Source organism: Salmo salar, chromosome 04 (genome assembly GCF_965601325.2).
Source record: "Salmo salar chromosome 04, fSalSal1, whole genome shotgun sequence".
NCBI classification, from domain to species: domain Eukaryota; kingdom Metazoa; phylum Chordata; class Actinopteri; order Salmoniformes; family Salmonidae; genus Salmo; species Salmo salar.
This window is the reverse complement of record NC_138294.1, coordinates 74,587,972-74,615,897: the sequence shown is the minus strand read 5'-3', so window position 1 is coordinate 74,615,897 and position 27,926 is coordinate 74,587,972. Positions and strand designations below refer to the sequence as shown.

The 27,926-nt window shown below is 40.5% G+C and overlaps 3 protein-coding genes across 6 annotated transcripts in view; all 3 read right to left on the bottom strand.

The window, feature by feature from the left end:
* arhgef12b (Rho guanine nucleotide exchange factor (GEF) 12b) overlaps positions 1–6,334 on the bottom strand; it is a 109,754-nt gene extending 103,420 nt beyond the window's left edge. For 2 of the 3 annotated variants that reach the window (XM_014197790.3, XM_082974715.1), the window contains exon 1: positions 5,209–6,334. In XM_014197790.3, the coding sequence (XP_014053265.3) occupies positions 5,209–5,240 (32 nt within the window). In that variant the 5' untranslated portion in view covers positions 5,241–6,334. The remainder of the gene's footprint in view (positions 1–5,208) is intronic. The other variant, XM_082974716.1, reaches the window with a different exon arrangement.
* A 3,203-nt stretch (positions 6,335–9,537) lies between these two features.
* Positions 9,538–10,333, bottom strand: tlcd5b (TLC domain containing 5b). The gene has a single exon (XM_014197794.3). The coding sequence runs from the start codon at positions 10,230–10,232 to the stop codon at positions 9,804–9,806; it is 429 nt and encodes a 142-aa protein (XP_014053269.2). The 5' UTR covers positions 10,233–10,333; the 3' UTR covers positions 9,538–9,803.
* Positions 10,334–12,255: 1,922 nt separating this feature from the next.
* On the bottom strand, positions 12,256–26,832 carry pou2f3 (POU class 2 homeobox 3). Of its 2 annotated transcripts, XM_014197657.3 has the most exons (13): positions 26,684–26,832; positions 26,248–26,304; positions 22,233–22,267; positions 20,553–20,654; positions 20,096–20,207; positions 19,763–19,851; positions 19,215–19,391; positions 18,179–18,320; positions 16,336–16,469; positions 15,726–15,890; positions 15,423–15,462; positions 14,942–15,053; positions 12,256–14,700 (listed from the first exon to the last, which is right to left on the bottom strand). In XM_014197657.3, exons 2-13 carry the CDS (start codon positions 26,294–26,296, stop codon positions 14,658–14,660), a joined length of 1,200 nt encoding a protein of 399 aa, XP_014053132.2. In that variant the 5' UTR covers positions 26,297–26,304; positions 26,684–26,832; the 3' UTR covers positions 12,256–14,657. The 2 variants fall into 2 exon arrangements, with proteins under 2 accessions (XP_014053132.2, XP_082830844.1); XM_082974718.1 differs by lacking the exon at positions 26,684–26,832 and having other exon boundaries at positions 26,248–26,454.
* Positions 26,833–27,926: the final 1,094 nt, after the last annotated feature.

Below are 27,926 nucleotides of genomic sequence, written 5' to 3'. Positions count from 1 at the left end.
TATTATTGGTCACTGTGTTGATATATTTCAACATGTACAACCACTACTTCATTTTTTTATTTAACCTTTATTTAACTAGGCAAGTCTGTCTACATCTGTCTGACTTCCTCCATGTGTAGGAATATACTACAGATGTTAAGATATTGGTATCTCTAGACAGTCATTCATATGAAATAAAAAGTGATAATTTCTCATAAGAGTGAGATAACCATAACTGGTCAATTCAACTGAACTCAGCAGCAACTTTGCATGATTACAGAAAAGTAGACATGACTAAATTACATTCAGAACAAACATGTTCTAACATAGTCATAATACTGTCACAGAACCGAACATGTTCTAACATAGTAAAACAATGTAGCAGAACCGAACATGTTCCAACATAGTAAAACAATGTAGCAGAACCAAACATGTTCTAACATAGTCAAACAATGTAGCAGAACCAAACATGTTCCAACATAGTCAAACAATGTAGCAGAACCAAACATGTTCCGACATAGTAAAACAATGTAGCAGAACCAAACATGTTCTAACATAGTCATAACACTGTCACAGAACCAAACATGTTCCAACATAGTAAAACAATGTAGCAGAACCAAACATGTTCTAACATAGTAAAACAATGTAGCAGAACCAAACATGTTCGAACATAGTCATAACACTGTCACAGAACCGGACATGTTCCAACATAGTAAAACAATGTAGCAGAACCAAACATGTTCTAACATAGTAAAACACTGTCACAGAACCGAACATGTTCTAACATAGTAAAACAATGTAACGGAACCAAACATGTTCTAACATAGTCAAAACATTGAAACAGAACCTCTGCTCAAACAAACAGGGCCCTTGATGCTGTAATTTGTCAAGGGCGTAGAATGACAGGGAGGCTCAGCTCATACCCATTCTGCACCGCTCTGGCCAGCGGCTCTGTCAAGAAGGGCTGGTGGCCTGGCCGGGCTGACAGACATTGTTTATCAGTGATGTCACCACTTCCCGTGAGGGTGGGTGAAAATACCCAGATCAGCTAAACTCAGTGACAAAGAGCAAAGAGACCCAGTCGCATATCCCAGCCTTCATCAGTAATTCAAGCATGATACTTCCAACAGGCCCTGAACACCCTGGCCCTCTGTGGGAGTCAGTCATAGACATACAACCAGAAGAGGTTTTCTGGCAATGAAACAAACTATACATGCCAATAGTGCTCCGATAATCAACTGACAAAGGGCAATCCATTTGGTCTGTGTTAGTGTGATCAATATCTTAATTAAAAGATCAGTCAAATACAGTGAGGATCTCTAGACGTAAAAAAATAAGACTTAGTGCATTGCAGGGTGTGGGAAATTCAGTTGAATTGCTGTATCACTTATGTGCTGTCCGAAACCATATTTGAATCTTCACTAACCTACATGTTTGATTTGCTGCTTTCAACCAAAATGAAATGGAAATAAAACGCTCATGCTCCTTCTGTTGCGGACCCTCTGGAGAAATAGCAGTGTAGGAGGACAACCAAAAGGGGCCCAAAGAAGTAAACACTTCACAATAATAGGGAGGGACTCCAACAAAGCCGGAGCGGTGCTGCTCCACTATGCTGGTGCTCTCTCCTTAAGCAGAGGCGATGGGCTAAGCATACAGAGGAGATGATGATCATGATGACCCTGCTTCCTGGCTTGGCCTATCAGCTCATGGCTGTATCCGGCCCTGGGTAGTGCATGTTTTCTTGGGAGCCTGCAAAAGTCCCTGCTTAATGTAGGGTTGTGCTGGGAGGTGGAGGAACTCCACCCACTAGCATGCCTTTATGCAGGTGGGCACCAGAGGTAGGATATACCGGCGCCACTGCCAACACAAAGGGCTTTTGGCTATAGGCAAACCCCTGAAAATGTGCATAACCCACAGCATTTTGTAGGGGGCATGGTTGGATCGTTTAGAATGTTGATAATATTCCACTAGTAAAGGTCAATGCATTTGGGCGATTCCAGCATTATAGATGTTACATTTGCACGCAAAATCACAACTTGTCTCATTGAATGGACAAACAAAATATAAATTAAACTTTTGATGTGTGTGTCTATAGTACCCCTTGGGGGAGTGTATATCCAAAAAAGCGGACTTCTAAATATTAGCATGTTGGAGAAATAAAGCAAATAAGAGGTGCTATGGATGTTACATGAAATGGATAAGCTTTTTGAGAAGACTGAACATATTAGCAAAAGTCTGTGAGTTTGTCTTAGGTCAAAACATAGTTAGCCATTTCGAAGGAAAGGCTTGGCTGAACACAAAAATTATCATTTTAAAAAGATTGTCATTCCCATTATTACTTTAGGGAGGAAAAACTACTGTTATGGATGTTACAACCTCCGTTATGGATGTCACAGTCTGAAATAGACATTCAAATCTTAAAGATTTCTTGATCAAAAGCTACAGTATCATAACACATTTGTTATCATCTGAAATGTTTCTCAAATGTAGTATAGTAAACTTAAGATTTTCATGCTCAGGTGACTTTCCCACAGAATAGCCCATATTTTTTAAATTAGCCAATCAGCTTGAAGCAGGTTCTTGGGGCCTGGGACATGGCATTATCACATGTTTTTTATATATATATATATTTATTTATTTATTTATTTATTCTATAAAAAATAGAATACCAAAGCTGTAAAACATGATCCTAAATATAAACCATAAACTTAGGGAATACAATTGGTGTTTAATATGAGGGTTTCAGCATTAATTACCTAAATTACTGAACATTCCGGTAGTTTTGCAAGCCTGAGTACCTTGACCTCTGGAAAGCCACATGACATGATCATGAAACCAGAAGCTACAGTCCTGGAAATAAAAATGGGGTTGGCTTGGTGATACAAAAACATCAGATGCAAGCAAAACAATGTGAAGGAGGCAGTGGTTGCACAACAACTGTGCAAAAAAGATAATAGATTAATCTTGTTATCTGTATACAGATTATAGAGGTTAAAGACATCAAAACACTATTTGACTTTTGAGGCCAATCATGAGTGCCTCTAGCTTTTGTCTTTCCTAAGAAGAGTGCAGAGACAGTGGAGTGTCAAAATGGTACAAATACATCAAGTACTGTGAATGTGCTGGAAACAAAACTGCTGAAAGAAATGTATTTTCCATTCCCTGACATTTAGGCTAGGAAAGTGCAATGAAAGGAAGGCCAGCCGAAGCATTCAAGACTGGCACCAATGGAAAACCTTTACAACAGTTCTGAAAAATCCAAATGCTTTTGGGTTTAAGAAGACTCCATTTCATTCCAAAATTCCTTGTCACGACACAAATACGATGTCAAGAGCAAAGGAGGCATGGCTGTCTACTCTCCTATAGCATGTTTTGTTGTTGTCCAGATATGTTGGTGGGTTTATTCGATGGGGCAGACTATTCATGTTTCAAATAGGAATATATTAGACAGAGCTGCATGACTCTTTATTCCACATGATAGAGTGTAGTTTCTGTATTGTTTCTGTATTGTAGTTTCTGTATTTTATTGGTAGCCTAGCAGTTGGAGAATTGGGTCAGGTAGACTAGCAGTTAGAGCATTGGGTCAGTAACCGAAAGGTCGTTTGTTTGAATACCCGAGTCAACAACTTGAAAAATCTGTCAATGTGCCCTTGACCAAAGCACTTAACCCTATTTTGCTCCAAGGGCGCCATACTATGGCTGACCCTGTAAAACAACACATTTCACTGCACCTGTATGTGACAATAAAATATATATATATTTGTTTCGTTTTCAGGTTTGGTTTTGAGCTCTTGCCACAGTAGCACCTGTTAATGTCCTCTCCCCTCTCCTCCTCAATAAACAGGTGACTTAATGTTGAATACACTCCAATACAAGACTCAACATGGATAATTCAGCTGGTTCCCAACCTCCCAAAGCCAGTTTTAAGTCCCTGTGAAACCAGTGATACTACATAGCAATCTTTACACACCCACACCAAACTGAGTTGGGCACAGATTCCAGGTTATCAGGTTATCCAAAGGCAAAGTCTTCTTCATCCATTGGGGCGGCAGGTAGCCTAGTGGGTAGAGCATTGGACTAGTAACTGGAAGGTTGTAAGATCGAATACCTAATCTGACAAGGTAAAAATATGTCGTTCTGAACAAGGCAGTTAACCCGCTGTTCCTTGGCCGTCTTTGAAAATAAGAATTTGTTCTTAACTGACTTCCCTTGTAAAATAAAAATTGCACAGGCTACTGTCACCACTCAAATCCCTGTGCTTTGCTATCCACTTTCACTGGAGGACAGCACATAGAATACCCATATCATATTTGGTATATGACATTTCTAGGATTAACAAGACATGCAATAATGTTCCTGGTACTAAGGCAGCAATACTTGAATAGGAGACGTTTCAGAGGAGATGCCCCACACGGAGTATATCCTATTACATATGGAGCAAATCAGACTAATCTAATCACATTATAAACGGGGAAAGAGGGGTTTGATAACAAACAACAAATTATTTGGTCCCGTGGGGTATACTACAAAGCAAGATCAATGACTTAGCTAGCCCAATAATGGACTAAAGGAGACTAACGTCACTCCTTGTAGTCCAAGGACCTTACATGTTCTGTTTAAAGGAGAATTGTCTCTCGCAACCAAAACAGCCATCTAAACGTGAATCAATTCTCAATTCCGGTAGGGTTCTAGAAAGATTAGAAAAAGCCCTCTACTTTCATATCACATCAAAAATAATTTCACAAATGCAAAATATAAACTTACTGTACATTATTTTACCAGTTTTAACACAGAAGGTAGTTCGCATCTATGAATGGGCTATAACTTAGCCAGCTAGCTTCCCAGAACATTCTGCAATAACTATTTATTGTTTAAGATGAGCATTAAATGGACATGGTCTAATTGATTCAACAACCAAAAACACATATCTAAGTTTAACTTCCTTAATAAACCAGAAAATCAATAGTGTTTTATTTATCAAAGTTAGCTGGCTAACTCGTTGATGCTGCTTTGTAGTCCACCTCTGGCCTGAAAACATGACATGGCCAGATCACATTTTGTGCATAGCTAGGCTACATGACAATATACTGCTGGCCACATTAAAATACCAATACATAGCCTTGAGAAGGGAGGGACAAATACAACTGCAAAAGTGAAATGACATTGATTGCGACGCCGTATAGGAGTTGAGCTACCATTCTTACATCGTGGTTATTAGATATGATTTACCTTTCAGGGAGTGTTGACTGTATGCCGCTCATTGGGCTTCCGTTATGTGTTTTTCCCCCGACGTAGGCTTTTTTATCCAACTAGCATTTTTACCAAAATGACAACCTCTGTATTTTGGAGAATGACTACGTCTTGACTTTTTCAATGTCCGTTCAAGAGCGTTCCACAACGATGAAAATGATTTGAATCCATTAAAATAAGAAAATATACATGGGCTATTCCACAGTGTAGACTTGAATTCGTTGGCTTATTTTGTTTATTCCAGCTATTGATGTAAAAAATGTGGCCAGAAAGAGAAATCAGAGGTAAGTATAAACATGTTCTTCTTTAAAACCATTACCGGGGCGTGCATGAAATAACGCAGTTACATTGATAACACTGAATATGGTGAAATGTTCCGAGGAAATAAAAAGTTAACCTCTCAATATCTTCAGGAGAAACATTAAATGCGAACACATTGTAGCCTGGGCATCGCCTGCCGCTGTCAGCAATAGTCTTTGTCAATGGACCACAGAGAAAATATTAGCAGACTGGCAACCTATTTGTTTCCATGAGAAATACCACTCCACAAAGTTACTCCTTTGAACAATATCTTGACAAGACTCGTCCTTGATCGCCGAGAAGACTCCTGGTCATAGTTTTCCTTTAATTAAGTTATCTCAAATGAAGCTTGGCTTCTCTCGAGTGTTCCTTATTTTTCCTTCCGAAATGTTTTCATGGTAACATTCACAATTCGCCCCTAATGTTATCCCAGACGAATTTGGTCCGTCATGCCCCGAATAATTTCTTCAATTTTGACAATGATCCTCGCCGCGTTCTAAAGGTTTTCCGAATCCCCCGTTAATTTACATGAGTGATCTTCACTTTTGTACAGGCCTCTCGTTCTTTACTGTACTGTAGTGCGGATGGAAAAAGGAAACGCTTTCCCACCCCCACCCCCCAACAGGGAAAAAAAGCTCCTTTCCTCTGTCCGAACACATCATTCGTAACAGCAACTTTTGAAAGCAACACACGGATCTCGACAAATTCGTTTTCTGAAGCCTAGTTCCTATTTGAATACTTTTCATGGAATTACATGCATTGAAACCCAAACGACAGAGTACATTTTCGGAATAGAACTTTCAAAACGCTGTCAGCAGCTAGTTTGGCTGGCCAGCAAATGGGATCGTCATGATTCTAAAGAAAATGCTAAAATACAGACCAGTAGATGGCCAATTTATTGCATATGATTCCAACGGATAAATGAAATAAATGTTTATTCAGCTATCAATTTTGAGGTTATTCAGGATTACTCATCAGAGCACACCATGTAACTTTAGCTACAAGTATTATATTATATATATATATACAACTGTGTGTGTATATATATATATAATATATATATATGTGTGTGTGTGTATATATATACAGTTGAAGTCAGAAGTTTACATACACTTAGGTTGGAGTCATTAAACTAGTTTTTCAACCACTCCACACATTTCTTGTTAACAAACTATAGTTTTGGCAAGTCGGTTAGGACATCTACATTGTGCATGACACAAGTCATTTTTCCAACAATTGTTTACAGACTTTTTATTTCACGTATAATTCATTGTAGACCTCGACAAGTCTGGTTCATCTTTGGGAGCAATTTCCAAACGCCTGAAGGTACCAGGTTCATCTGTACAAACAATAGTACGCAAGTATAAACACCATGGGACCATGTAGCCGTCATACCGTGTTCTGTCTCCTAGAGATTAACGTACTTTGGTGTGAAAAGTGCAAATCAATCCCAGAACAACAGCAAAGGACCTTGTGAAGATGCTGGAGGAAACAGTTACAAAAGTATCTATATCCACACTAAAACGAGTCCTATATCGACATAACCTGAAAGGCCGCTCGGCAAGGAAGAAGCCACTGCTCCAAAACCACCATAAAAAAAGCCAGACTACGGTTTGCAACTGCACATGGGGACAAAGATTGTACTTTTTGGAGAAATGTCCTCTGGTCTGGTGAAACAAAAATAGAACTATTTGGCCATAATGACCGTTGTTATGATTGGAGGAAAAAGGGGGAGGCTTGCAAGCCAAAGAACACCATCCCAACCGTGAAGCACAGGGGTGGCAGCATCATGTTGTGAGGGTGCTTTGCTGCAGGAGGGACTGGTGCACTTCACAAAATAGATGGCATCATGAGGAAGGAAAATTATGTGGATATATTGAAGCAACATCTCAAGACATCAGTCAGGAAGTTAAAGCTTGGTTGCAAATGGGTCTTCCAAATGGACAATGACCCCAAGCATACTTCCAAAGTTGTGACAAAATGGCTTAAGGACAACAAATTCAAGGTATTGGAGTGGCCATCACAAAGCCTGACCTCAATCATATAGAAAATTTGTGGGCAGAACTGAAAAAGTGTGTGCGAGCAAGGAGGCCTACAAACCTGACTCAGTTACACCAGCTCTGTCAGGAGGAATGGGCCAAAATTCACCCAACTTATTGTGGGAAGCTTGTGGAAGGCTACACGAAACGTTTGACCCAAGTTAAAGAATTTAAAGGCAATGCTACCAAATACTAATTGAGTGTATGTAAACTTCTGACCCACTGGGAATGTGATGAAAGAAATAAAAGCTGAAATAAATCATTCTCTCTACTATTATTCTGACATTTCACATTCTTAAAATAAGGTGGTGATCCCAACTGACCTAAGACAGGGACTTTTTACTAGGATTAAATGTCAGGAATTGTGAAAATCTGAGTTTAAATGTACTTGGCTAAGGTGTATGTAAACTTCCGACTTCAACTGTATATATATATATAGATAGATACCATAGGCTATATAAGTATTAGGCCTAAATGACTCAAGTCTGAAGTGCTTTTGGCTACAGCCACAATTTGAGCCACAAATTCTTTGTTAATCATTTATAGCATCATATATTCTGCATGACAGTCTGTTTTGTGGTGTATTCTATACACTGAACATAACTAATAGTATTCCCTCCTTTGTCTCCCTTATCCATGAGCAGAGGATGTTATGTCTGGTAATGTATCAGACTTTCCACATCTTTAGCCCATAGCATGGACAATCTAAGCACTTGGTAATTAATCATGGTATAGCCTAGGCCTACCTGCTTAAAGCACTTTATGCGGCTGCATAACATACTATAATAACATAAATGATCTCATCACAAATGAAAATCAATCAGGATTAGTTATTGGTTGTTACAGTCTTATTCATTATTTAGTCATAAAATAACCAAGGTGGTGCATCAAATGCAGTTTGTTATTGTAGGTGTTGATGCCAAAATAGGTCCAATACTTCCATTGATGCTTCCAAATATCATTATCAATAGAATAATCTGTACAAAAAGAGACTCCCTAAATCATTGTGTTTAATATAGACAATGTTACTGCAGACAAACAATAACAGTTTTCAAGGAGTGAACACTTGACCACTTCACTTGCATCATGTGACACTGATAGGTAGGGGCCTACTGTAATGTAGAGGAATTTCCCTCAGTGCAATTTCAATCTTGGGGGCACACTATCTCATGATGCTCTTGGAAACATAACATTAGCGTATACTGTCACCCAGAGGACATATAATGTATTGCAGCACCAATTTAAAAATAGTTGCAATAGCAGTATATTAGTGAGACTTGCCTCGGCAGTCACATTTTAAATATTGTACAATATTGACCAGACCAGCATATGATCGAAGTACAGCTTAGTTTTGGTTACTGATCAAGGTTATTGAACAATCAGTAACATTCCATGTAAACTGTGATGCAAGGATCAACTTTTTAACTTTAAGCTGCACACACAAAAATCTAGTTCAAGCACAACAACATGGTCCATTACACCATATTGAATACCAAGTCTGATAATAGCATGATTTGTTTGTCAGTTTAAATTAGAAATAGTTTGAAATGTGCAATATCTAATTTGTCAAAACTAAAACACATTGACAAGGTATTAACTAACTTCACTGAGGTAGACTAGATTTTCCCTTCTTTTAGCATTCCTATGAGATTACAATAAAAGATGTGTGCTAGAGTTTGTATTCAAACCTCTTCAGTGCCACCGACATCAAACACTGATGTCAAACACTCCCTGTGAGGGAGTTCCACAATTAAAGTCAAAATGAGGTAGAGCAGCATTTGTACAAATGTTGATCAATTGTTCATCAGACATCAAACTCATCAGTTCACCATCAGTAAATGGACAGACGCAATATCGCAGAGCAGCATCCAACTTGTACTGTAATTCAGCCACCAAGGGTAAAAGCTGATATACACCAGGGAGACTGCTACTGACTGCCAAAATATTTGAAAAACATTTTGTAGTTAAATATGCATTGGAACACACTGCCCAGGCTACAGCAGCTTATTTGCATTTCACTTCTGTTTACGTGTGGGGAAAGAGCCATAAGGATCTGATAGTTTCACACCCCTGAGCCAATCTCAGACCTCCATCCCAGATTTTACATATTGAACCTGGTTAGATGCCCACCGCTCACAACCACCCAGCAGGTGATCCCTGGAACACAATGTCGGGACTGCAGGTGACGGTCGCCCAATGTGTCTCAGATTAAATACCTCCACCTCACCTCACTCTTCACTCAGTCTTCCCTGTATGTCCATTCACCTCTACCAACTTGCACATCTCATGCCACCTCTTGTACTTTGTCCTGCTTTTCTTGCAGGCAAACTTGGCAATGTCCACCATGAAGACCCAGGCCAGTGTGTACATGGCCAGGCCCCCTCCTTTCATGATGAGGCTGGGCCGGGGAGAGGTGAGCTCACAGTAGAGCATCATGCCACCCACGCCTACACGCACCAGGGCAAAGAGCAGGATAAAGAGCAGGTCCACCGCGTCCCCCCACAGGCTGTCGTAGCGGCCCACCTGCCGGAGGAACCAGCGGGCCTGCAGCAAGGGGTTGGTGATCTCGCTGCCGAAAATCACGGCACATGTCTCCACTGCCGACTTGCCCAGGCCCAGCGCCAACAGGATGCCTGCGATGCTCATGGTGTGGTGGGCCAGCATGACAGGGCCCTCGGTACGGACGCAGATGCACCAGCCAAAGTCAAATAGGAAGTAGCCCAGACTAACCACCAGGGCCAGGATCTGGAGCGGTGTGTTCTCTGTACCTGAGGTCACAAACGGGACAAGGTCAATTAGTCAAGGTCAATCTCATGCTGCAATTCAAATAGTTGCCATGTATACTGAAATAAATCTAAACTTAATACACCTGCATACTTTGCGGTAACACATATCCATACCTCACCTGCATGTGTTAAAGGCCAGGGCCCATCGATGAAGCTAATGTATGCAGTAAGACATACTATGAGGATCCCATGTGTCAGTGTCACCAGCCTGCAGTTCCACTCCTTACCCCGCTGGCCATTCAGGTAACAGAATGCAAAGTAGAGTGAAATCCAGCCAATCAGGCAGCAGCACACCTCCAAAAGTAGCATTGTTGTCCCTGTACAAGGGAAACCAGAGTCAACTTGACATTACTATGTCAAACAGAGGCAATGCGATATCTAGGCATACACTAGTATAATCTCCGCTCTAGTTTTATCCCCCAATAGCCTAAGCTACATAATATTCATATCATATAATTCAAATATTTAGTGTTCATATTTTACAGACATTGTTACATTTTGTTAAGTAACTAGGGCTACAATGTGTAAATTGTAGTCAGAGAACATGCTTATTAGTTCAATGCTTAGGCTATGACATTTCAAAACATGTACCACATGTCACACTTTTTTGGTCCAAAACCTAGGCTTTCTTAAGAATACGGTCAAACAACAAAACAATGTAATACTTGGGCCTAATAGCCATAATAATAGGCTAGTAACAATCAAGAAGATCATAGCCAAAATGCTAGCATACAACTATAGCCTACATACCTTTATCTTCTACTCTCCAGATGCATCCTAACCTGGTATTCAGATCTGAAATATCAACTCCAACAAATGTCTGCCATCTTCAGCCTCCATTGGTGTTGCTATGACCTTTCGGATCTGCCTCGAAAGTCATTCCAAAAAGGCCTGGCACATTTGAAACGGAGCGCATGTTAACTTTTTCACTGCAATAAAACGTCAAGCAAGCCTACTACAATAAATTAGTCCCCTAGCTAGTCTACATCCCTTGCCCCTGGTTCTCAAGCAGCTTTAGCCTCTTATGAGATTAGTCGATTCCCTCCAGCTACCCTGGCTGTAGAACAAGCAAGAGATATGCAGTCCTACATTTACTGTCTCCTCAACAGACTACATGCAACAGTCTCTATGAATGAAACTTTGATGATATGAGAATGTAGTGAAATATAGGACATTGTAGTGAATATAGACTAGCCTAGGAAGACAGGTAGCCTCAAAATCTAGACTGAATCATGCTATGTTTTAGTAGTGGAGCGTAACAAACTAGCAACAGAGCTGAATTCAGTCTGGATTTCTAGGTGACAGGCATTACAAACCTGGGAATTAAAAGTGAGACACAAGTGTGCAGGGTCTACCAGCATCATAACACATTCTAGGGAACTGGTGTTTCCATGTTTGATTAGGCTTCTACATGCTCAATGACATGACGATAGACAGGCTACCACATTTTCCCTCGGGACTGTTAGTTAATGACACTTAGAGCTGTGTGTGAAGCAGACAGAAGCAAACAGGCAGCTTTATCCCGCATCCAGATTAACCATAATCTGACTGTGGCAGGACAGTCAGGGCTAGGTTGTCTCTGGTTATTGCCCCAAAGTACTCCAGGTCATTTGAGGTGACTGACATCTTACATCTTTGTCTTCATGCTATCATCTCAACAGTAGTAATGACAATTACTCCATCTGCTAGATAAAAAAAAAAAAAACATGCAAAGATCCCATATCGATACATCCATGCACTAGAGACTACACTAAGACTTGTTACAATGTAACAAAGTGTGTTTCATGAAAATAACAAAATGTAACAATGTATGCATTGGACCATTGGTAGATCACACTGAAACACATTGCAGATGGCAAAACGTGATACGCTTTGAAACATTCCTTAAAAAATACTAGTGCTGATTTTAAAATCTTTATTATTTTTTCCAAAGCTCTTTTCCCTCTATCATTTCGACTCATTTCACAACCTAAATATATTTAAGCAAACATGATATACAGTTGAAGTCGGAAGTTTACATACACTAGGGTTGGAGTCATTAAAACTTGTTTTTCAACCACTCCACAAATGTCTTGTTAACAAACTATAGTTTTGGCAAGTCGGTTAGGACATCTACATTGTGCATGACACAAGTAATTTTTCCAACAATTGTTTACAGACAGATTATTTCACTTATAATTCACTGTATCACAATTCCAGTGGGTCAGAAGTTTACATACACTAAGTTGACAGTGCCTTTAAACAGCTTGGAAAATTCCAGAAAATGATGTCATGGCTTTAGAAGCTTCTGATAGGCTAATTGACATAATTTGAGTCAATTGGAGGTGTACCTGTGGATGTATTTCAAGGCCTACCTTCAAACTCAGTGCCTCTTTGCTTGACATCATGGGAAAATCAAAAGAAATTAGCCAAGACCTCAAAAAAATTGTAGACCTCGGCAAGTCTGGTTCATCCTCAGGAGCAATTTCCAAATGCCTGAAGGTACCACGTTCATCTGTACGAACAATAGTACGCCAGTATAAACACCATGTGACCACGCAGCCGTCATACCGTGTTCTGTCTCCTAGAGATGAACGTACTTTGGTGTGAAAAGTGCAAATCAATCCCAGAACAACAGTAAAGGACCTTGTGAAGATGCTGGAGGAAACAGGTACAAAGTATCTATATCCACAGTAAAATTAGTCCTATATCGACATAACCTGAAAGCCGCTCAGCAAGGAAGAAGCCACTGCTCCAAAACCGCCATAAAAAAGACAGACCACGGTTTGCAACTGCACATGGGGACAAAGATTGTACTTTTTGGAGGAATGTCCTCTGGTCTGATGAAACAAAAATAGAACTGTTTGGTCATAATTACCGTCGTTATGTTTAGAGGAAAAAGTGGGAGGCTTGCAAGCTGAAGAACACCATCCCAACCGTGAAGCACGAGGGTGGCAGCATCATGTTGTGAGGGTGCTTTGCTGCAGGAGGGACAGGTGCACTTCACAAAATAGATGGCATCATGAAGAAGGAAAATGATGTGGATATATTGAAGCAACATCTCAAGACATCAGTCAGGAAGTTAAAGCTTGGTTGCAAATGGGTCTTTCAAATGGACAATAACCCCAAGCATACTTCCAAAGTTGTGGCAAAATGGCTTAAGGACAACAAAGTCAAGGTATTGGAGTGGCCATCACCAAGCCCTGACCTCAATCCTATAGAAAATGTGTGGGTAGAACTGAAAAAGTGTGTGCGAGCAAGGAGGCCTACAAACCTGACTCAGTTACACCAGCTCTGTCAGGAGGAATGAGCCAAAATTCACCCAACTTATTGTGGGAAGCTTGTGGAAGGCTACACGAAACGTTTGACCCAAGTTAAAGAATTTAAAGGCAATGCTACCAAATACTAATTGAGTGTATGTAAACTTTTGACCCACTGGGAATGTGATGAAAGAAATAAAAGCTGAAATAAATAATTCTCTCTACTATTATTCTGACATTTCACATTCTTAAAATAAAGTGGTGATCCTAACTGACCTAAGACAGGGAATATTTACTAGGATTAAATGTCAGGAATTGTGAAAAACTCAGTTTAAATGTATTTGGCTAAGGTGTATGTAAACTTCTGACTTCAACTGTATAAAAATACAAACAATAGGCAACATCATTATTTAGATTGCTGCCTGACATTTTAATATATACACCTTCGCACATTTATTCTCACACCTGAACTCCTGATGAATAACAAAGGAAATGGCCAAATTAACTGCACTGTAAACATACATGGGCAGTTAAATTCAATCCAACTCATACAGCTGCATAGGCTACATAGTGGCATACAGACATACTGTGTTTTATTTTCCGGTGGTCAGATGAAATTGCAGTGATTTGGACTCTAAAGTCAAAACGTTAGAGTACAGTACTGTAAAATACCAGGTAGACCCTATTTAGGTCATATTGATCCAGTTTTCTGAATTAGCCACTTGTGCGTGGGCAGTAGTTTAACAGTTGCTGCGTCAACATTTTCTAACGGCAGGTTTAACAGAATCCGTCCCTGACTTTGACGTTTCTTTTTTTTTTGCTTCCAATTTGCTTTTATAGATAATGTAGGCTCAAATTCAGTTTGTGCTGCATATGACCTCAGAGGTGCCCTAAACTGATGCTATAAATATTGATTATGACATTTCACATTTGATTCCAAATGCAGACCGTTTCTCAATTGAATTTTAAAAGGTCTTCACGCGTGTCTGCTGGTTTGTATCTATTTCTTTTTCCATTAATTGACATCAATAGTTTTAGTTCTCTTCCACAACAGGCAGGCTTTCTCAGTGGTGATAGGACGTAGGGTTCCATGTGCGATACCATGACCTGTAACGCAAAGATAACAGGTTCATCTCTCATTTGTACAATACCATGTTGCCAATACAGTGTTAGACTAATCTTCTGTGTATCTCCCAAATGGCACCCTATTCCCCATGTAGTGCACTACTTTTGTCCAAGGGCCATGGGGCTCAGGTCAAAAGTAGTTCACTATATAGGTAATGGGGTGCTATTTGGCATATAGACACTGTTCACATGTCCTTGGCTGTGGTGAGCAAGTGTCCCTTACCCTGGTGAGCTGAAGGACTGGTTGACCTGAGATGTCAGAGCAGCGGAGCCAGACCGGAGTGTTCCGGGCGAAGGCCCACGACTAGGACTATTGGGAGAGGAACTCGATGACACTAGAGCACAGAGGAATACACTCAATTTAACATGCACACTGATTTCACAAGAAAGCTTGAAACTTCATACAGTTAGTTTCATATGGAGGAAGGTTTTATAGGTTTGATTTCTCACACAGTGTCAATTTCACAGAAAATGTCTCTATGCCATTTACTTTTTCTTAAATACAGGTCTTAAGTACTACAGACTATATGAAGTAGTCTTAAATACAGGTCTTAAGTACTACAGACTATATGAAGTATTCTTAAATACAGATCTTAAGTACTACAGACCCTATGGAGTAGTCTTAAATACAGGTCTTAAGTACTACAGACTGTATGGAGTAGTCTTAAATACAGATTATATCAAGTACATATGGTTACACTTGCCTCCTGAAGCAGGAGGGCTGTATGATCTGGACGTGGATGCCTGAAACAACAGTTACATGATGGCTGGTGAGACAAAACACAAGACAATGCACTGAAAATGTGTTGTAGCGTAACTATGCATTACTATCACACTACTCTTTCATTACACAACTCTTATCATAACAATGAACATTGAAAATATACTTTCAAACTGACTTGAAAATAGAGAGCTACTGTACGTATTCAGAGTTGGCCATTTCACCATCAGGAAGAAACATACGTAATTTAACCCAAAACGTTATAACTGAGAGATTTAAGGCTAACCATTCTGGAGTTGAAGTTGTGTGATTTCATTGGTGAGGTGGACACGGGGCAGTAAATCCTCTTCTGCTTCTGTCTGCGGTTACAGAACCACACCCGCACCACCTCCTTCTCCATAGACAGCTGCTCTGAGATCAGCATGATCTCCTCCGAGTTAGGCTTGGGGTTCTGAATGGAAATATTGGTATTAGGTGCTATAAGCATGCATGAGTCTTTATAGTGTCTTGTAATAAGCCATATAATATGTAGCTGCTCTGAAATCAGTGTGATCTCCGCCAAGTTGGGCTTGGGGTTCTAAGAAGTAACGTTGGTAGCTAACACTGTAAAGCCTGCCGACATAATGCTTATGACTTGTTATAAGCATGCATGAGCCTTTATAATGTCTTAAAATAAACCATAACATATGTGTCAGCATTGCAGCTAACTCAAAATGGCTGCTATGTAGTCACTCAAGTGCCACAACAATGTGCATTATGGTGGATTGTTTTGCTCCCTGGAAAGCATGGAAAAGTGCTTTTAAATACGACTTATATCAACAGTTCCTACATTATTTTCAGCATTTATGATTGGAAATGCAGGGGACAATATTAGAGGACAAACAAAGTTAACTCACGTCAAGGAAGCGTTTCTCCAGGGTGAGCTTTATGTTGGTTTCGATGCTTGTCCTCTTTTTTCTTTTCCTTCCATAGCCTTCCATTAGGGGGGGTAGAGAGACAGCGTTGCTCATAGAGTCAGAGGGGCAATTCTCTGATTTGGAAAGAGCATGAACATGATTTACCAACATACATTTCCTCTAAAATACATTTCCAGCCAATATAACAAAATGAATATCCTCTTGACATAGAAATAGTGTGTAAAGTGGAGAAGGTTGAGAGTGGAGCAGGTTGAGAGCTTCAAGTTCCTCGGTGTCCACATCAACAACAAACTAGAATGGTCCAAACACACCAAGACAGTCGTGAAGAGGGCACGACAAAGCCTATTCCCCCTCAGGAAACTAAAAAGATTTGGCATGGTTCCTCAGATGCTCAAAAGGTTCTACAGCTGCAACATCGAGAGCATCCTGGCAGGTTGCATCACTGCCTGGTACGGCAATTGCTCGGCCTCTGACCACAAGGCACTACAGAGGGTAGTGCGTACGGCCCAGTACATCACTGGGGCTAAGCTACCTGCCATCCAGGACCTCTACACCAGGCGGTGTCAAAGGAAGGCCCTAAAAATTGTTAAAGACCCCAGCGTCCCCAGTCATAGACTGTTCTCTCTACTACCGCATGGCAAGCGGTACCGAAGTGCCAAGTCTAGGACAAAAAGGCTTCTCAACAGTTTTTACCCCCAAGCTATAAGACTCTTGAACAGGTAATCAAATGGCTACCCGGACTATTTGCATTGTGTGCCCCCCCCAACCCCTCTTTTTACGCTGCTGCTGCTCTCTGTTTATAATATATGCATAGTCATTTTAACTATACATTCATGTACATACTACCTCAATTGGGCCGACCAACCAGTGCTCCCGCTCAATTGGCTAACCGGGCTATCTGCATTGTGTCCCGCCACCCACCACCCACCAACCCCTCTTTTACGCTACTGCTACTCTCTGTTCATCATATATGCATAGTCACTTTAACCATATCTACATGTACATACTACCTCAATCAGCCTGACTAACCTGTGTCTGTATGTAGCCTCGCTACTTTTATAGCCTCACTACTGTATATAGCCTGTCTTTTTACTGTTGTTTTATTTCTTTACTTACCTATTGTTCACCTAACACCTTTTTTGCACTATTGGTTAGAGCCTGTAAATAAGCATTTCATTGTAAGGTCTACACCTGTTGGATTCGGCGCACGTGACAAATAAACTTTGATTTGATTTGATAAAGACATGCAATCGCACATGATGTAAATGACTGACCAAACCATCTACAAAATATACATTGAGTGTACAAAACATTAGGAACACCTGCTCTTTCCATGACATAGACTGACCGACCAAGTTAATCCAGGTGAAAGCTATGATCCCTTATTAAATCCACTTCAATCAGTGCAGATGAATGAGATGAGAGAGGTTAAATAATGATTTTTAAGCTTTGAGACAATTGAGACATGGATTGTGTATGCATGCCGTTCAGAGGGTGAATGGGCAAGACAAAAGATTAAAGTGCCTTTGAACGGGGTATGGTAGTAGGTGTCAGGCACACAGGTTTGAGTGTGTCAAGAACTGCATCGCTGCTGGGTTTTTCACGCTCAACAGTTTCCCATGTGTATCAAGAATGGTCCACCACCCAAAGGACATCCAGCCAACTGACACAACTGTGGGAAGCATTGGAGTCAACATGGGCCAGCATCCCATGCCCCAACGAATTGAGGCTATTCTGAGGGCAAAAGTGGCGGTGCAACTCAATATTAGGAAGGTGTTACTAATGTTTGGTATACTCAGTGTATTGTTATACTGTATAGTACCTGCGTCACTCAGCCACTTCTCAAGTAGAGGCTTCAGCTTGCACATGTTCTTGAAGCTTAGGTTGAGGGCCTCGAAGCGGGAGATGGTAGTCTGGCTGAAGTCATTCCCATACAGCTTCCCCATAGCCAGGCCTACATCACCCTGATACACACACAGTGAACATATTTGAATCTGATTATGGCAAACTTTCAAATTATAATCTCGTTTCAATCTACGTCATGAATTCAATACCTGTATTACATTATTAATCTCCTTCAAGTGTGTTGACTACAGAAATGTTAAGTCACTTCACTCCTGCCTTTGCGCCAGTGGCGGTTCTAGACCATTTCAACTGGGGGGGCCAAGCTGGCGCCGGTTGTACTGTTAGAGTCGCCAGTTACATTAGACGTTATTGTTGTCATATCGTTTTCTTCACTGCATTGCAGGCATTAGCAGGCAAAAGACCATGTTCATAATCATCACCGTTGCCACTGTCTAATAACGGATGTAAAAAAAGAACGATAGCAAAAATTAGTTATGTAAAAATGATTTCATACTTCACATTCACATTTAGGGGGCCACAAGGGGGTCCAAAATTGTTGTCACAGGGACACTGCCCCCCCCCCCCCCCCCCCCCCCCCCCCCCCCAGAACCGCTAGTGCTTTGCACTATGTGTGTTTCAACAGTTAAATTATATCAGAATGGGCAAATACACCAAGTACAGAAGTTAGGTGGCATATCAGTAATCAGAGCCAGTGGCGGTAGCTTCAAGGTTAGAGAGGCGTGCCAGTAACTGAAGGGTTGCCATTTCAAATCCCAGGACTGACAGGAAAATATCTGGTGGGATTAAGAATCACAATATTAGGTGCCACATATTGCCATTGTGCCCTTGTGCAAGACATTTAACCCCTAACCCGTTCAAGGGGCGCTGTTCTGTGGCATCTAGACACTTTTGTTAGTGTATCAGTATTTGTGGTGTCTGGGGGGTTGGGAAAAAAACATAAAATGGCAAAAAGATAAAGTTGTATTGTATTTTGAGCCAGTGGCCCTCGCTACCTGGGTGAAGCCCAGTTTGATGCGTCTCTGTTTGAAGGCCTTGGCAAACTGTTCCAGCTCCTCCAGGTCACTGGCCTCGTCCTGCTGGGGGGGCCCCATGTGTTTGGGGACCTGCAGGTGGGACATGTCCAGGTGGCCTTCCATGGACGACGACGTCAGGCCCGACCGACTCATGGCCTTTAGGGAACACAGTGGTGAGTAGGAATACTGTTAAATGGGTGACGAAAGAAATTGTATATATGTTTAGCCATGTGAAAATTATAGCAGTGTTAGAAACCTTGTACATGCAAAAATTGAATATGTTTGTGTCTTATGCAAATTTCTCTCTTCATAATTCCTCATATTAATATATTTGACTATCATTGGAAGTTCTATGATAAATCCTTATCCCTCTCATGGTCTGTCCTGTAAAGGGTTAATTCTGTTATCAAGTTCAAGGACCCGGATGCATGACCTGTAGTGTTGCCCTATTGATAATTTGACCTACATTTCTCTGCCTCATCCGTATAGCTAATCATGTCAACTGGTGTAAGAAGTGGGATTTTTACCTGAGGTGTCAATGCTAACCCAGGCTGGTGCTGGAGGAGGCCTGACTGGCTCTGGGTGGGAAAGCTGAGGAGGTTCTGCTGCAGAAGTGCTACACGGGGGAAAAAAATACTAATTAATTCAATTTATTTCGAGAAGTATCATAGATATTGTAACTTTCACACTTCCCACATTTTTCAGAAATCCTGTTTGAAGGATTCCCAGTTGGAGGATTCTCTCCCTGCTTATTCTCTCCTGATTTCAGGAGTCCTCAAACTGGTGTAGCTAAAAAACCTGTGACTTTTGGGAAAGTTTCCAGAATATTGCAACCCTTTCATTTGACTGTCCATGTGTACCTTGGTGCCCCGTGTGTTGTGTCTGTGAGAGGAGGAAGGAGGATGGGGGTGAGAGGTGGTGAGAGCCTGGCATAAGCACCAACTGTTGCATGGTGTGCAGGGAGGAGAGCTCCTGTTGAAACAACATAAATACAATCTTAGATTTGTCATTTATTTAACCTTTATTTATCCAGTTGAGTTGTTGAGATACAATCTCTTTCGCAGGAGAGACCTGGATCTAAACCAATAAACAACCATCCAAATGCCCTCATTACAGAATGACAGTTTTCTCCCATTCTTAGAAAATGATAAATAATTATAGCTTGACATGACATTAAACATGGGGCCAGGGGCTGTACATATCAAACATATTAGGGTAGGAGTGCTGATCTAGGATCAGGTCCCCCCATTCATATAATTGTATTAATGATGAACTTAAAGGCCTCTGATATATTGAGACAGAAGATGAGTAACCTACCCCTGATAGCTGGCCACCAGATATTGGGGCTCCTTGTGTCAGGTGACATGTCTTGTGTGATAAGACAGAATGGGGAGAGTCATTGAGGACCTCTGTCTTGATCTGGAAACCAATCACATCACAATATTACTCACTTTTCTATTCCTACTTTTTGATGTTGTAATTGTCTTTAGAAGAATAACAGTACATAAACACAGTCTTCTCGTTTTCACTGGAAATGTGGATATCAATTGTGTGACCAATTGACATAGACCAAATGTCAGCCTTGTTGTTCTATCTTGTCATCTACAGTATCAATGTTATTCCAACTCTGATCCTCCAGTACCCCCAACAGCCCAACTCCAGTCCTCCAGTTCCCCCAACAGCCCAACTCCAGTCCTCCAGTTCCCCCAACAGCCCAACTCCAGTCCTCCAGTTCCCCCAACAGCCTAATTCCAGTCCTCGTGTACCCCCTACAGCCCAACTCCAGTCCTCCAGTAACCCCAACAGCCCAACTCCAGTCCTCCAGTATCCCCAACAGCCCAACTCCAGTCCTCCAGTCCCTCCAACAGCCCAACTCCAGTCCTCCAGTTCCCCCAACAGCCCAACTCCAGTCCTCCAGTCCCTCCAACAGCACACATTTTTGTTGTAGCCCCGGACAAACACACCTGATTTAATTAATTGAGGGCTTGATGATTAGTTGACAAGTTAAATCAGAAGCTACAATAAAAATGCATACTTTTAGGGGTACTTGAGGACTGGAGTTGGGAAACTGTGTGTGTGTGTGTGTGTGTGTGTGTGTGTGTGTGTGTGTGTGTGTGTGTGTGTGTGTGTGTGTGTGTGTGTGTGTGTGTGTGTGTGTGTGTGTGTGTGTGTGTGTGTGTGTGTGTGTGTGCGTATGTGTGCTCCTTGACCGGTTGGGTTAGGCTGCAGGACTTGTTAAACAAGATACAAACTCTGATGAACACCCTCCCCTCAGGCAGTGTAGTATGCAAATAACCCCCAGGACTAAAACAATAAACCTCCCTTTAACAATCTCCCATTGCCAAATGGATAGACATAGTTTAGGAATAACTAAACTAAGATAATAGGTTTTAATAATAGGTGGACATTTTGAGGTATATAAAGAGTAGTGTGAAAAGATGTCATGATCTTAGTGGAACTGTCCAGCACACTCACAATAAGTGGTATTGAGTTCATGTAATATGACACTAGATGTTCTTATTACATGATTTCCACAGACTAGAGTACATTACTTTCAGTATTGACAGACATCACAATCAATATTTCTGTTACATGTACAAGACCAATCTTATTTACAATGACGGCCTACCCCCGGCCATACCCTAAACCGGACGACGCCGGGCCAATTGTGCGCCGACCTATGGGACTCCCAATCACGGCCGGTTGTGACACATCCTGCAATCGAACCAGGGTCTGTAGTGACGCCTCTAGCACTGCGATGCAGCGTGTTAGACCGCTGTGCCACAAGGGAGCCCATATGGTAAATATAAAATAAATGATAAATATAGTTTTCCTGTAATGTCCTACTATCTATTCTCTAAGAATTTGTTCTTAACTGACTTGCCTAATTAAATAAAGATTAAATAAAAAAAATTAAAAAGTTGCTCACAGTTCAATTCATTCCCACTTATGGATAGCTAATCTGAAGTTAAAATGACATGTGTTTTCTATACTCACTTGTCTGGTGAAGTCAATTCCATTTTGTTCGTTGTCTGCAGGAGAAAGTAAATATAAATGATTAAACAGTCATAAATTACAATGTCATACCTATCCCCAATATTAGGGCCACTTTGTGGTTTTCTGTTTATTAAAATAGGCCTACACCTGAAGTAGCGCTCTGGATAACATTATGGATGATTTTTGATAATTAAGATACACAACTCAATAAAAGGCAAATTGCTAACACTTTATAATAACTTTCATGAATAAGGCATAAATGCTTGTAAATGTTTATAAATAGTCGCTAAATTATCATACATTTTTATAAATTATTATAAATTGTAATGCTCATAATACTTATAATTGTTAATACATGTTTACAAATGATGTAATAGTTTATAAATAGTTTATGCATTTTATTTCACGAAAGTTATTATAAAGTGTTACAGGCAAACCACATATTGAGACGCCATGCCCACTGAAACTGAGAAGCCCTTGTGCCTCACAAGTGTGTCCTCAATTTGTAGGATAAAAATACACAAGATGTCGTTTATTTAGACAGTTTCTTGGCACTGACCATATATATCCTCATCAGGGCTATAGTGTAAAAAAATCCAACACAGCCATATGGATGATTCACCACCATATGGAGTGAATGATTACAAAGGTTATGATCACATTAACCCTTTAAGATACTGGCACCCTCCCTACAACACAACGATGCCATACGAGACAGAGAGTTCAAAGGTCTGCTGTGTCAGGTAATCTTCCCTCATTTGAATTTCAAATAGGACCTCTGGGAGTTTGCGGAGAGTGATGTGCCTGCTCGACCCACAGTATGGAAATCTCCCCCCCACCCCCAGGCCAAACTTCCAGTATGGAAATTATGGTGCCATGCAAATCAGCTGCGTAGCCTTGACAACCTTTTCAGTCCTTTCCATTGTAATGTTTACAGACCCCCAGGTGCACTACACACATTGACTAACTCTAAACCCAGAACTATAATTGAACTGGGATAGCATTGGCAACACAGGATAGAACAAAACTTTGAACTCTATGTATACTGTATTATTATTATTGTACTATCGTATTATACAGAATTGCCTGGCAGCATCCAAGTACCCTTATGTCAGTTCAATCGCATTTTAACATCGGAAGGCTGGGGATGATGGTATACCAAGGACACACTTATACAATTATTAATCACTAGGAATAGTGGTCAGGTGTGCGTAATGAAGGTTCCGGAGGGATCTGTGACAGTACCCATCCCCCCCCCCCCCCCCCCCCCGACGCGCTGCACTAGCAGTGCAATGACACCGGCCTCGAGGACGATCACAGGAACGCATTGCGGGTCGTTCAGGACCTGATGAAGCTGCCGAAGTTGCGTTGTCGTCGGACGGGTCAGTTGCCGCTGCCAAAGTTGTGGTGGCGTCGGACGGGCCAGTTACAGCTGCTGAAGTTGCGTCGTCGGACGGACCCGTTGTGGCAATGTCGGACGGCCCAGTTGCAGCTGCCGAAGTTGCGGCAGCGCTGGATGGACCAGTAGCAGCGTTGTCAGACGGGCCATTCCCGCTGTCTTCCTTAATGGTCGATTATTCTGTCACATTGGTATAAAGGGTCGGGAGACAGGCGCAGGAATGCGTAATTTTTTTTTTTTTCATTTCATGTAGTTCTATGTACTTTTGTGTGGCTATAATTTTTTTACGGACCGTATATGGCAATCCATCGCTCTGTTTGCATGAAATGTATAAGGCCCTTTAGACCCTTAGACCAGCCCAGGCCACTGCCTGCATTATTCTAACCCTTATCCTGAAGAGACCATAAACCTTTAGTGGCTCTCTGGATAGTGCTTTCAAACGTGTATTTGATTTGCACAGCAGCATATTCTAGATGATGGAAGGAGTTGACACTCAGAATAGTCTGTCTGGTTGCATGCTCTTGATGACTACTCAGACAGGTTTTCAGTCTAAACTGAGCGCCATGGGACTGCCAGTTTCTGAGTCAAGTGTCAACACCGTCCATCCAGGATACACTGCTATGGAAATCAAATGCACCTCTGAGAGCGATATCTGGAAAGCCACTTTCTGCAATTAATTATTGTAATTATACAATAAAAATATATTGATAACTCAGTAAATAGACTCTTAATTCAGTTTCTGGAAAGAATGTCACCAAAAGATTAAGGTTGTAATATATCATACAATATCAATTAGCTTAGGGGACATCTTCTCAAAGGGAAGGCCTACCACAGCTAAACCCGGACGACACTGGGCCGATTGTGCACCGCCCAATGGGACTCCCAATCACGGTCAGTTGTGATACAGCCTGGAATCAAACCAGGGTCTGTAGTGACACCTCTAGCACTGAGATGCAGTGCCTTAGACCGCTGCGCCACTCAGGAACATATACAGAATTCTCTTTCTGACCTATATTTCATGCAGACCTTTCATTCACTTTTCAATTAGGGAGTCAAGTTGTTAGTTTAATTTTGGTTAATTTGTGTTGAAAAATAACACAATAAAACAATGAACCGCAAGCTGTGTGAAAAGATGCATGATATCATTGCTATCAGGGTAAAATTATTGTGATAATTTCCTCTCTGACCTGATGGTCTTGCATAGTGTTGTGGCTATTAGTGTTAGATTATATGAAATCATGTCTGGTGTGATCGTTAGAGGATCCTTTGAGGTGAAGTTGATTCAACATAAAAGGTTAAGGCACCCAGCTGCTGCTGCACTCTGACTTCAAGTTTACTCAACTCTGGGGCAGGAAAGTTCTACTGACATTAATTCCTTCATTTGCCAAAGTTTTTATTCAGAATGTTTTCAAATTCTCCCAATTTAAGTCCAGCCAACTTGGACATGTAACGTATTTGGACTTTGTACAAGTTGTATGTTTTACAGTGATTTGCTTGAATGATAGCTGAGGCAAATGCATGATGGAACTTTAAATGCCTATTTTGTCAGATTTTGTCCAAAGAAAATAACTTCTATACACTATGCTGCTCTATCTGAATCCAAGTTCCACATTTTCATTTAGTTTGTTCTGTATTTTACCACCTCGTCCATGTCACCTGGGGCTGTGGCAACTTCTCTGCAAACAGCTTGAGGTACACACATTACATCCTGGTAGAGCCGCCAACCAACAGAATCAACACATCCAATTTTAGAAACACTCTCAGAAACACTTATTCCAGTTGTTGTTGGGGTGAGATGTTGGCTGTTGATAAGGTACTATCAATCAGAAAGATTATACAGAGAAATAGTAATTCACTATTCACACTGTGGTAATCAACACACCCTAATGGCCCACTTATCAGCTATGGACTGTACAAGAAATGTTGAGACACATTTACAGTGTTATTGATAAATACAGCCTATAGCTATCAAAGCAAATGTCCAGACACACCAGAACTTCCGAAATAATAAACTAACCATAGCAATGTGAAACTTTCATGCTCAGCCTGGAGGCTCCACATACTCTTGCATCCAAAATCCATGACAACATTTGAGTAAGAAAAGCACACACACTAAAACATTTACTGTCAACAATTAGTGTATAATATTCAATGTTATTGGGGGTGTTCTGTTTCAGTAAATGTGTCGTTTCAGTTAATCATTTCAATTAAAAAAGCAAAATTTGCTATTTTTCAGTACAAATCTGTATGTAAGTATGTACCACAGATCCAGGGATACTAAGCACACAATGATTCCTCAGAGAGATTACGTAATTAAAAAGTAATAAATAATAACAAAATCATATTGTGCTACTAAAAGCTATCAAATAAAGAAATGTTGAAATGAAATGTTTGTAGGGTAATCTTAACATAAGAATAAGCAGAAATGTCTTTCTGTAAGTATATTTTGTTTTTAACACCACTATCACCAAGAAATACATTTAGCAGGAGCGATGGAGAAAAGTAAACATCATTTTCCAAGATATATGTCATCATAATTTTTTCTGATATGCCTGACAAGAGATAACGACAAACTGACAAATTAAAAGTAGACATTGAAAGGTGAAACATCCTTACCTGCTTGTTCATGGTGAGCCTCTGAGTGTTCCACTCCGTCTGTGCTCATCTTAATATCTGTAAATGATAAATACTGCTGATTTTCCTAAAGGACTGTAACTTCGCTGGGACAATGCAGCACTCAGCTCTACCAGTAAAATGATCTTGAGGTTATTCTAATGCGGCGTACTTTCAAATTTTCTCCCACATGTGATTGCTGTTATAATATTCATAAGTTGGAGGGTATCCCCATTCAGTATTCAGCACAGTTGCTCCAGCTCTCCTCCCTATCTGAACTCACTCAAAACCAAATGGATCAAGTTAACAGACACTCACAAAGTTTGGTGAAATGGCTTAAATTGTTTTTCTTTATATTACATTGAATATAAGAATTTAAAACGTGAACAGGTAATTTATAAATGTTTAATTAAAAAAAATATATATATAAATTACTTACCTGGATTTAACAATTGTTCCACTCACTGGTTTAGATAGCACTATGTGAATATGTCCCTTTTGTCTCTATAAAGATGCTGGTATTGGGATGGAAATGTATAATATCTACTAGTGGTCATCTGCATTTACCTAAGTGGGTGTGGAGGAAAATGCACCTTTTTCAGTACCCCACACAGGCAGATAGAGAGGTATTTGCATACGTCTCTCGGTGTGTCCTATCCAGTCTCGTTTTATTTTTGCATAAAACAACAATGGATTGATTGCGAACTTCGAAAAGTTGCTTTTCAGTGTATGTGTTTGTATAAAGAAATGAATAAGCGGACAGCATGTTGCCATAATAACTTAGCATCAAATCAGGACAAATTGTGGAGAGAATAATAAGCTTTACATCATAGTTATTTGTTACTGTGGAACAAGATTGAAATCTACCAATGAGCAGACAAAATGGGCAGACCGCCAAAATGGGGACAAAACTTTATAGTACCTTTCACGAATCAGCTTTATTTAATAATCAATACATTTGTATTTCATTATTTGTAAACCTTTCTAAACATGTGCATTTACAAGCATTACAAGCATTCATAAGCATTTATAACATTTTATTAATGTATAAACCATGATGACAGGTTTGGTTCAAGTGCATTCTCATCTGTTTCTATTCACTACAAAACATTGTGCTAGCATGTTTTGAGATGATGCAACAACCACAGGTCTGTCTGCCTGAATGACATCTAAGCATAAAGAAAAGAAGGCATGGGACACAAAGACCTTTATGCAAATGAAGTTGGTCAAACTTAAGACACATAAAGACAATATTTATGTCCAGAGGGAGAATGGCACAGATGACTGAGTAAACAGCTGATTACTCCTCTCTTTGGTTGGCTTGTTGAAACAGCATCTTCAACTGTCTTTCATGCCATTGGATACGCTCCTTCACCCTTTGTTCCCACAGAAAGACAAACATACACATGTGCATGCACATACCATAGGCGAATTTACCATATATGGTCAATTCCAAAATAAAATAAATAAATAAAAGCCTATTTCGGCACAACCAATAATTACGATTGAAAAGTAAAACCGTGAGTCTATGATAGAAAGACAAGTGATGCAAAATGTTTTATTTAGGCTAATATATTCTTGTTGTCCACTTCAAGTTCATAGACACTGATCAAACAAAAATATTGTTAGGAAACAGGAAGTATGTTTTTAGGGCACAGGTAGACAGTACGCAAAATGCAACA

What these genes read in the sequence shown, in the direction of transcription:
- tlcd5b (XM_014197794.3), bottom strand. Translation starts at nt 10,232, where the DNA reads ATGCTGGCCCACCACACCATGAGCATCGCAGGCATCCTGTTGGCGCTG.
- pou2f3 (XM_014197657.3), bottom strand. Translation starts at nt 26,296, where the DNA reads ATGAGCACAGACGGAGTGGAACACTCAGAGGCTCACCATGAACAAGCA. An exon ending in CTGGTGGCCAGCTATCAGGG is followed by an intron (nt 20,208 to 20,552) that starts GTAGGTTACTCA and finishes TTGTTTCAACAG; the next exon opens with GAGCTCTCCTCCCTGCACAC. An exon ending in ACAACACACGGGGCACCAAG is followed by an intron (nt 19,852 to 20,095) that starts GTACACATGGAC and finishes TCCCCCGTGTAG; the next exon opens with CACTTCTGCAGCAGAACCTC.